Source organism: Aptenodytes patagonicus, chromosome 25 (assembly GCF_965638725.1).
Source record: "Aptenodytes patagonicus chromosome 25, bAptPat1.pri.cur, whole genome shotgun sequence".
Classification (NCBI taxonomy): Eukaryota; Metazoa; Chordata; class Aves; order Sphenisciformes; family Spheniscidae; genus Aptenodytes; species Aptenodytes patagonicus.
This window is the reverse complement of record NC_134973.1, coordinates 3,963,611-3,974,228: the sequence shown is the minus strand read 5'-3', so window position 1 is coordinate 3,974,228 and position 10,618 is coordinate 3,963,611. Positions and strand designations below refer to the sequence as shown.

Below are 10,618 nucleotides of genomic sequence, written 5' to 3'. Positions count from 1 at the left end.
ATGCTTGCCTGACTTCACCAATTGGTTTTATTCTGCTCCCACTAGGATCCCCATGCAATGGTTGTTCTGGATATGGTAATCTATGCACAGGCCCTGGGTCTGCTGGCCAGTACAAATCACTGGTGTCAGAGGCTGGACTCCCTTAGACTGACCTGCCCCAAGCAATGTGGTAAAACTAAAAACAAAAGCTTTGTGTTTCCAAAAGTGCAGGAGCCAAGATTTTTTTCTTTCCCTTCCTGCCTGGAGCAGCATTGTTCTCTTTGGAGGAGTTACATGCAATTGCCTGTTGCAAAATAGTGTTAATATTTTATCTTTCCACTTCTATTGTTACCAGGACCCAGAGTGGGGTGGAAACTCCTTTTGAGGGTGTTTATTGGTGAATGGAAACAGGAAAAAGCCCAGCTCCATTCATTTTTAGGGCTTGTTTACACAGGAACCATGACAAGAATATATCCCAGTATAGACATTCCATTCCAGAATAAAGGCAATTTTATTCCAGAAAAATGTCCACATGGGGACAAAACAGGAGGTATCCCAGAAGTTGGGCATATTTAGTTTCCAGTCCTTTTTGTCTGGGGCCAGATATTTGCAGAATGTAGTTGACATGATGAAGGTCTGGGTCTTGAAGTTCCCAGAAACTTCAGAACTGCTTTGTTGGCAAGTTTCCAAGCCTTCCTTCATGGCTGCTCTGAGCTTTCCTCACAGGATCTTGACGTGGCTGCTGCCCATATGTACCCACTGCTTCTCAGCAGAGGTTTTTGCCACGTCTCTTTAGTGTGCATGAACAGACCATGTCCTCACTGTGTCCGCACAGCACGGCAGAAGCACTGGTGGCTGCATTCCTGTCTGGCAGGTAAATAAATGCCTTTAAACTAAATTCCATCTCCTGTAAGCAACTGGCCTGGTAGACACTGGCTATTGTGTACACACACAGGACTGAGTCAATATTTATCCCCTGGGTAAATAACAGACCTAGTGTGAGCTGCAACAAGAGGGTGGTTTTTTTTCTTTTCTAAATAGCAAAGCTGCACAATACAAACCCTGCTGTTTGCTGGTTCCAGCCTCAGCTGTTGAATGCTTTGAGTCTGGGAGAATTTAGTCACCCTGATAATGTCTGTGTGACTAGCTTCCCACAGAAGATGGGACCTGTTCTGGATTCTTCAGCCTCCTATCCTCTGTCCCTTTCTGGCTTTAGTTTCCTTGTCCATTGTATGCTTTTGGATAGATATTTGAGGTAATCTTATATTGCTTGGTCCTCTCATAGCTCCTTGGGCAGTCAGACAGCATCACCACTGGGGACAAGGAAATGAAGGTAGGGTGGTTCAGCCAAGTATTAAACCTTACTTTCTTCACTTTCCTCAGGCTCAGGTACGTGTAGTGTACTGATTCAAGATGCAGACATCTCCCCATTGCTGCCAGCTAAATAATTCCTCCTGGTGGTGCCAGCCCATCATTCATGGCCTTGTTCTGTGGGGTCTCTGTGTGCCAGTGCACTCACCTGTTTGAGGCAGAGGAGTCTTGCTTCTGTTTTACAACTACAAGAAAAGCCAGAGAGACCTGGACCCTCAGAAGGTGAAGGCAGAGCAGCCTTAGCGTCCTTAAACCGAGACAGTTAGAACAGGACAGTGTGTGTGAGGTAGTGTGCCAGGGTTTCTGGATCCTGGAGCCTGACTTCACCTTGAGTGCTTCTTCACAGCTTTGGTACTTTCAGGGAAATCACTAGTCCGTCTGCTCTTGGCAGCCTCCACCTCCCCCCAGTCTTGCCACACCAAACTAGCTCCTTTCTGTAGTTAAAAAAAAAAAAGTAATTTTATTTAAGGAATTGAATAAAGGAACCTGCAATTACACAGCTGTGGTTGCCTTTTCTCCCCTATCACAGGAGTAAAGGAGCAGGTCTCTACCCTCTTCTCCACCCCAGCTGATGGTCCTTCTGTCCATAGCTTTCCCCTGTCCCAGATTTGTTGTTCATGTTTCTTGTAATCATCATTAATTCTTATCTAGGAAAAAAATTTTCCTAGATTATTTTTCCTCCATTCTTCACAATCCTACTTGGAACACAGAAACTCTTTAGGACTAGGTCCATGAGAACCACTGGACACAGCATAGCCTTATCAGACTCAATATTATTCAAAGGCTTTGGCCCAGTTCTGACTGTGAAGCTTATCAGTCACACTCCTGTCCCTGAGAACACAAGAACGTCTCAGCACTGAAAACTCAGGCTCCAACTTTGTGAAGTCCAGCCAATCCTAGTTTGGAGAGAAGGGATTGATTTGTTTTGTTTTGTTTTGTTTCCCACCAAGGAAGAGACCAACTTGGTGGTGGAAAGCCAGCAAGGACAGCAGACCTGCTGCTGCTTTGGGCTTTGAATTGTTTCTGGCTTAGAGACATTTGCCTCCCTCTGTCAGAGAGATGCTTCTCCTTTCCTTTCTCTGATGGTCCCTCATTGCAAAAGGAGAAAAGTGCCAGTGGGTTTGTAAGACACAGAGATTCCTACTTACATCAAGTTATGTTACTGAATAGCTGCAGCAGTGCTAGTTATCAGTGATTTTTGCTTGCAATCCTTTCAATGAAATTAATATTTATATATTTGTAACTGTACATTATGCAGAGTAATCATTACCATGGTATTTATTTTAAAGCAATAGTTCCCTTGTTCTTTCTTGTCCAAGTGTTTTGGTCTTGCCTCTTTCCCTTCTTCTTAATCAGCCTCAGTAGAAAACAAATACCAGAAGAATGTTCAGCTTGCTTGAAGAACATCATTGAAACAACAGCACTTGCTTTGCTGACGTCGACTATTGACATTCAATGCACAATAACCTGGTTTTCATTATTGTGAATAGATCATCTATTTAGAAAACCTCAGCTCAGTTTGGGGTTTGGGTTTTTTTAGTACTTGCTATTTCTGACTGAGTGGCAATAGCCCTGGCTACACCAGGTCTCCTGTGTTCAGTACCTGGCACATCCTCTGCACGTGCAGTACTGCAGCCATAGGAGATAGGCTCTAGTTTTTCACCTGTGTTTCGCCCCCACACATACATGTACATGCAAACAGTTCTATGACCATTTTTGTTTTGTTCACACAAATCTTAGCAAGTCTGAGTCCAGAAAAGGGTTTGTTTTAGATTCTGATAAATATTTTATTAAAAACTGATTTTAAGACAATCTTGTCTGCCTCTTCTTATTCACATTGTAGGCTGTAAGTTTGTTTGATCATAGATTAGGGTGAGGACAGAAGTCATGTCTGTACCAGTGAAACTAAAGAATTCAGGAACTCTAAGGAGGTTTATCACTCATTTTCTACCTTGCTGCTTACTGGGATATGCCCTAGTTGTGTCTGAGAGATGAGTTGGCCGCATTTTGTCAAATTCGCAACAGGTTCCAATAAGCAACAAGCTTGGTCACCTGCTTCGTAAGACAGCTCTTGATTGTGTATGACATCACGCAAAAGTGTGGAGTTCTAGAGTGAGGGTTTTATCAATTCCTTCTTTAATATTTCCCTCCAAGAGACATAATATTACTTTTTTTAAAATCCATTTAATACAATCCTTGCCTCAAAGAAATTATGGATGCCAAGGGTCATTTGCAAAAATAGGGATTAGTGAATGGGATTTTTACACTTGTTACCAACAATGGGCTGACTTTACTATGGTATTGCTTACTAATCAAGCCAAGAATGTATTTGCTAGAAAAGCCAGTGCTCTGCATTCTCTTGACAGTATGTTTTAATTCAGGAGAGTACCTTTCACGTAGGTACCTCCTAGTACTTTTGAAATGTTTAGAAATTTGGTTTTGCAAGCACCTGTTCTTTTTCAGTTTTAGGTGAAGGGAATGTGCGTTCAAGGACAGCAAGCAAGTCAGTAGCAGCAAAAAAAAAAATAGAACACAAATAGCAATCAGTCTGCAAGATGCATTAGGAAAACCAGACCTAGATATATTGGCAAGAACATCCCTGGCAATACGTGACCAGATGAGAAGTTGCATGCGGTAACAGATCTATGCATGTTCAGCACTCCACATCTTGGCTGGACTCCGCACCTCTCAAGGAATCCTGTGGTCCAGGTTTATTCAGTTTTAGCTGTGCAGACAGGAGACAGGACTTGTCTCCTGGGAAATACTGCTCGCTGCTCTGGATGAAACTTGTGGGATCCCAGTGTTGTCTTCATCTCATCCCCAGTGTATGTTGCGAGTGCCTTAGGAGCAGGGAGCTGGGACGGAGGCTTACACCAGTGAATCTTTGGAACTTTTTTGAGGGAGTGTTTCCTTGGAGGTTTTTAGGGATGTGGTGTTTTGTTTTCTGTGACTGAAGAATCTCCTTCTCACCTTATCCCGGAAGTCTTCAGAAACGTAGTAGTAGACAAAGGGATCCGCGCAGCTGTTAAAGGTACTGATGGCCAGGCTCACCATGTAGCTGATATACAGGTTGCCATACAGCTTGGAGTTATAGCTGGAGTAATGAACAAGGAGGAGAACGTTGCTGGGTGTGTAGAAGGCCACAAGTGTGAACAGTACGAGAGCTGTGAGCTTGATAGAGTAGGAGTACCGCTTCCCACTGTCCAGGAGAGCTCGCAATACTGAGCAGTAGCTGAACAGCATCACCACCAGAGGAGCGAGGAAAGCACAGGCGATCAGGCAGATGAAGTAGTAGAAGTAATACCCGTCATCCTCGTGCCTGGGGAGAACATCGTGGCAGAGAGTGACGTCTGCTCCATACAGGGGATACGACTGCTGCTGCAGAGTCAGAGGCAGGGTGAGGATGGCAGCACAGAGCCAGATGGCAGTGCAGGTGCAGGCAGCAAAGGCAGGGGTGCGGAAAGAACGTGAAAAGAACGGATGCACCACAGCCAGATACCGGTCGACGCTGATGCATGTGAGCAGCAGCACTGAGCAGTACATGTTCCCATAGAAGAAAGCTGTGGTGAGCCGGCACAGGCCTTCCCCAAAGGGCCAGTTGTTCCCCAGGAAATAGTAGAAAATCTTGAAGGGCAGTACCAATACGAGCAGCAAGTCTGCTGCAGCCAAGTTAATCAGAAAGACAGTGGAGGTCAGCTTCTCAGCCCTGGTGGCCAGGACCCACAGGGCCAGCCCGTTTGAAGGCAGCCCCACCAGGAAGACGAGGGTGTAGAGGCAGGGGATGAGCCGCACTGTGACCACACTGTCCAGCTGAGAGCGTGTGGTCTCGTGTATCAACAGGTATGTGATGTTGTTTATGGTTGCTTTTTCCCCGGGGATAGCTCGGGGACACGGTGTGATCTCTGGTGTCGTTACCTGCTCGTTGGTGCTGTTCTGAGAGTAATCTGTCAAATAAATACAGTCTGTTACTTGCTGTTTGTACCCTTGTACTTTGCAGAGCAGGCTTACCCCAATAATGCTTACCCCAAAGGCTACAGTTTTGCATTTTATGTTGGGGTCCCTAGCAGTGGGAGTATTCAGTAAAATGCTGTTGTGTGACGGGCAGAAAAAGCTGGCTAACAGAATTAGGTGTGCAGGAGTAGCCATCAGCAACCTTACTGAAAATTTACGTGATTCCTCTGTTGTGTGGTTTCCCACAGCTCACAAATGATTGCTATGTTGTACAACTATCAGCAGGCCTGGGAAACCAGAGAGCAATTCCTCTGCCCAGCTTTCAAAAGAATCCGAAGATCTGGGGCCACTCCAGGGTAAAGTCATGGCTGTGGGAGTCTAGCAAAGATTTTGGTTTCAAGTGATCTCTGTTTTACTTCTCCTCTAATTTTTCTTTCTCTTTTTAGTTTCTTCAACCCCAGTTTCTTTCTCTTCCGTATCACCTGCTATCACCTCCTGCTTCAACTGGAGTATGCACGAAGCTCAATTAGAGTGTGCTCCCACGTGATAGTTTTAAAAAATGAGTTTTCAGGGATCTTATAAAGGTACCAAGTATCTAGTACTTTAAGCAGCAGCAATTTTTCACCCAAAGATACGCACTCACCATCGTAGTCTGGAGAGGCCAGGCAGAGTCCCCAAAAGGCGCAGCACAGCATAAGCCTCCGTGACAGCCGTCCGCTCCCGAGGGTCTCCATTCTGGTGCAGGATCCAACAGTGCACTGCTGTGCTCAGAGCTGTGCGGGAAAGGCAGTATTAAGTGACCCTGCTTACGCATTTCCTTCTGTTAGTCCTTAACTCACGGAAGCACCAGGCTTATCCCGTGAAGGATGAGGCGTATGGGGGGCTGTCACGACATGCACGAGTATGCCCAAGCAGAGGCTTAGCTCCAGTGTCAGATGCAGGACTGGGAGGGGCATACATATCTAGATCCACAGCGTATTGGGGCCATACTGCATCGTCAGAGCTAGACGATGGCTCGAGTGACTCATTTGGGCCTCCTTCCTGCTCCAGAATATTCCTGGAAATAACAAATGTGATCAGATTTGATGCAGTTTGAATTTGGTTTAGAGTGTAAACTGAACTTCTGACCTCCTATGTCAAGCATCCTTCCACACAAGAGACCCAAGTGGCTCTGTGTGAGATTCGAGGTCTTTCCCCACACCCTGATTTAGAAGGCTTTCTCGTAGTGCAAATTGAGAAGGTATCCCCTCACAGAAACATAAATGAAGTGCAGGAGAACTGCAGATCCAGAGAAACCTCTGGGCTCCCACAGCCTCATCTTGCGGCAGTTAAGGGTTTTTACTGTCTGCCTTGCAGTCCCCAGATCAGGCTGGGCCTTTCAGAGTTCTCTCGTTTCTTTACTTCTGCTCCTGCTCCCTGGCTAAATAGGGGACAAAGCTCCTGCACCTTCCTTCTTGATCTCACTGCAGAGGTTGATCAAAAGTCCTGTGGGTCGGAGCTATGTGCACTTGAAAGAATCAGCACTAGCACCAGCCTGGAGTGCGGTAACATATAAACGATAAGTGGCGAGGTCTCACGGCTTGATGGAGACACTGTGCTTCCGCTGATAAACTACCAGCAACAGGGAGAGCAGCTCCATCCAGCAGGAAAGGGGCCTGACAAGGGTGCACAGGAAGTCTCTGCTGTTGGGTAGATAATGGTGAATTTTAGTCACTCTTGCCCAAGAGCTGTGTTTTTCCAGCAGTCTCCACCCAGTAAACTCCCAAGAGGGTTGAGCACTCTGTGTTAACTAATAGCTTGGAGCAGTGGCATGCTGCTGCCACATACCTGCTGGTTGTATGGAGATGACCCACATAACGTAAGAGGGACTGGCAGATGTTACCTGAACCTTTAAGATCCTTTGCTGCTTGGTCCCCCCTTCTCTAACTCCTTGAGAGTGTAAGTCCCTTCCATGCTCTGTCTTGCACAGCATTGCTGGGAAAGTCCCAAATCCTCTCCCATCACCTGTGTAAGAGCCCCAGCACGACCACTTCCCAGTGGTCATCAAGTGGGTAGGCCAGTGGGGCAGGAGGTCATAGCTTCAGAGGTTGCTGGTTTTTAGGCTTTTGCTCTCCAGTCCCCTGCCTGGCTCTGCAAGGGAGTAAAGACAGAAGCTGGAGTCCGGGCAGTAGGAACTGTAAATTTGGTTTGGCAACCTGAGGAGTAGTTCATTTCTTTCTCCTCAGCTTATGAATGGCCTCTTCTGTGAAGGTTGCACATCTGAGCCTGGCTGCTGTTTGATGAGATTCTTCTATTCCAAGGAGAAAATGATCCTATTTCCTTTGCTTTCACCATATTCCCACATCCTTGTGCCGAGCGTGTCGAGAGGTGGAGTTCCACTGGCAGGGACAGGGAAGATGCAATGTTAGATGTTTTGCTTTTGTGATTCTCTCAGGATTTATGAACCATTACAGAATGACTCATGTGGCCACATATTTTCCATGCCTCAGCCAGGATCCTTTCCGTGCTCTGTATGCAAAAAATTAGACATAATCAGGTTCAGATAGTGTGCAAATCGCAGCCCTGCTTCCTATGGACAGGTCTCTGGAGTGGAGCAGAGAGAGGTTACTCATTGCTGTGTCCTTCATTTTTCAGATGCTGTGTGATCTTTAGTGACTGCTTTAGATGCAGAACAGCTTGCTTGAAAATTCTAATGCCAGAGGTTTGTCATGGCTTGTTAACATCTCTTTAAGTCGTGTGATCCCTGCCCTGTGGGGCAACAATTTGGTTTTAAAGTAATTCATTGTGCAATAGATCGTCTCCTGGGAAAAGGCGCTCTTTTATTCCATGGCTCTGAACCCAAAAGATGTAATGCTGGAAAACAGGCTAGGGATTTTAAAGCTCAGAGGGAGGGTACAAACAAACATCACCTGGCTCCCATACATCTTTAAGGCTTGGAAGAGCAAACTTTGGTAGGCAAATAATGGGGCTTGCTATTTCTGCTCTGTTCCAGCAGCTCTAGAGAGTTCTTCAGCTGCGAGTCAGGTGTGAAGAGGGAAATGTTAGTGGAGCTAATACCTGCCCCAGGCTGAGGTCGCATTTGCAATGCAGACACAGGAGGCAGCTGACCATGGAGGCAGCAGCTCTGCCTTAGCGCCAGCAGCATGAAGCATTTCCACCAGTGTCAGCACAACCTCACATTTTCCATGAATGCAATGCTGGCCCTGCCTTTCCCAGCCGCTGGGTGTGCAAGCATCTGAGCCTTCTCAGAACCACAAGGCACAGAAAACTTCCACTGACTATTGAAACAGAAACGATGGTCCTTCGAACCAGGATCCCCCCACCCCGGATTTGTCTTTGCAGGCTCTGGCACATACAAGACGACTTCATGCCTTGGGCATTCTTCCTGACTTTGCCATCACACCAGCTCCCCTTCCTCTCACTTCATCAGGTCTCTTTCTTACCATCACCCTGAGACTCTCCACAGCTCCAGGGAATCTCCCTGCCTCTCTTCTCTTCTGCTTGTTCCACAGTTCTCGTGTTCCACTGGGATCCCATCCAATCTTTTCCCTTGGTTATGCCACACCTTTTGTGCTCGCATTCTCCTCACCCCTTGTAAGCCTTATGCTGGTGTAATACTTTTGGGGAGACAGGTTTTTTTCAGAACTGCTCTTCTGCTTGCTTGCAGTTTTCACTTCAGAGTGTAGGAAGTCCACGTGAAGCCATTTTTCAGGAATATCTGAGTTTATTAGCATCACTACAACTCACTATATGTTCTGGAATAGCTTCTTCTGGTCCTTTCTCAGCAAGATAGTGACACTGGGGTAGGGGCTACTTTGCCTCATAGAGACAACATCATCCCTTTTCAGCACTGGGTCTCAGATGATTCTTTTTGGATTCATCCTTTAGCACAGATATGGTTTAGAATTGCTAGACTTTAATTTACTCTTTAATTCTGATGAGTGGAAGGTAGAGCGTACCTCTGGTTTCATTAAGGTTGAGTTACTTAGTTCTAATCCAGAGGAATGGCTAAAGCACGAAGAAAAACTCAACTCATGTTTACACACATACTTCTAGACTACCTCTCACTGGTCCGCAGCCCCGTCTTTCTCTATGTGCATCACTGTGATACGGAAACATGTTAAAAAAAAAAAAGTCCTGAAATATTAAATACTGAATTCAGGTACTCCCTTTAGCAATTCTTAATTTAGAAAACCATTAATTCTTATTCCACCCTGCAAACCTGAAAGAGATTTTTTAAGCTGTCGTTGCCAAAGCTGTCCACTTGCTGAGATCTCCAACTGCTCTTGGGTGATGTCAGATCTGGCTGTCCCTCCCCTTGAGCACAGGGAACGTCCTCTTTGTGAGAAGTCCAAGATCTCTGCGAGAAGCCTTGTGTAAAGTGGACTGTGTCCTCTGAGACACCACTACCATCATTTTAATCAAATTATTCCATGCAATTTATGCATCAGAGGATTGTTATTAGGAGAACAACAGTGTGTTTCCCTGTGAGCAAGTAATACGCTGCACAGAAAGCAGACTTGCCTTTTGTTATGGCAACGGAAGTGTTGAGAATGATGTAAAGGAAACTCCTATCAGATCTGGGTCACATCACTACAGCTTAATTTGCAAAATCTACACATTCATTTGTTGTGCAGAGCTCACAGGGAACACAGTTAAACATGTTATTACCCAGGAATTTGGGGAGGTTGAGGGAAAGGCGGGTGGAGGGTTATTTTCATGGTTGCAGTTGTATTGTCTTAACCTGTAGCAGATGTGCTTATAGATTTCGGAACTGGAATCAGTCACTTTTCTTGAATGTCTGTTGTATTTAGCGTGCGAGGACTTGGGGGCCAGGTCTGGACCATATTTTTGCACCACACCTCTCATGGCAAAGGTGCTGCTAGAAATAAACCAATCTGCAAAAAGATACGCTTTGCTGGCACCACGCAATGTTTTCTTTTGAAACCCTATCTCTGCATGGAGCAACTATGCCACCCCATGGACTCCCGTGCTCTCGTCCCGCCGTGGGCCTTTGCTCCAAGAGAGGTCTTGGCAGCGCACACAGAAGTACAGAGCCACAGGCACTATCTTCCTGCATGGGATCTCCTATTGCACGCTACTTGCAGGAAACTTATTTCCCTTTTATGTTAGCTACTGCACTAGCTTACATACGCTTACTGTGCACTAACTTCTCGGTGTGGGTAAGGTTAAAGATTTGCTGCCTGCTGGCCCACATCTAAGTCATTACATCCTGCAGCCCGTCTTGCAACTGCTTGAAGGGAAGTTTATCCAACTTTTCAATTGCATTTTTCTACCATTTAAAATTCAGTTTCAG

The 10,618-nt window shown here is 45.9% G+C and overlaps 1 protein-coding gene across 1 annotated transcript; it reads right to left on the bottom strand.

The window, feature by feature from the left end:
* Window positions 1-3,100: 3,100 nt before the first annotated feature.
* Window positions 3,101-6,064, bottom strand: F2RL3 (F2R like thrombin or trypsin receptor 3). The gene is made up of 2 exons (XM_076359182.1): window positions 5,945-6,064; window positions 3,101-5,294 (listed from the first exon to the last, which is right to left on the bottom strand). Exons 1-2 carry the CDS (start codon window positions 6,033-6,035, stop codon window positions 4,219-4,221), a joined length of 1,167 nt encoding a protein of 388 aa, XP_076215297.1. The 5' UTR covers window positions 6,036-6,064; the 3' UTR covers window positions 3,101-4,218.
* Window positions 6,065-10,618: the final 4,554 nt, after the last annotated feature.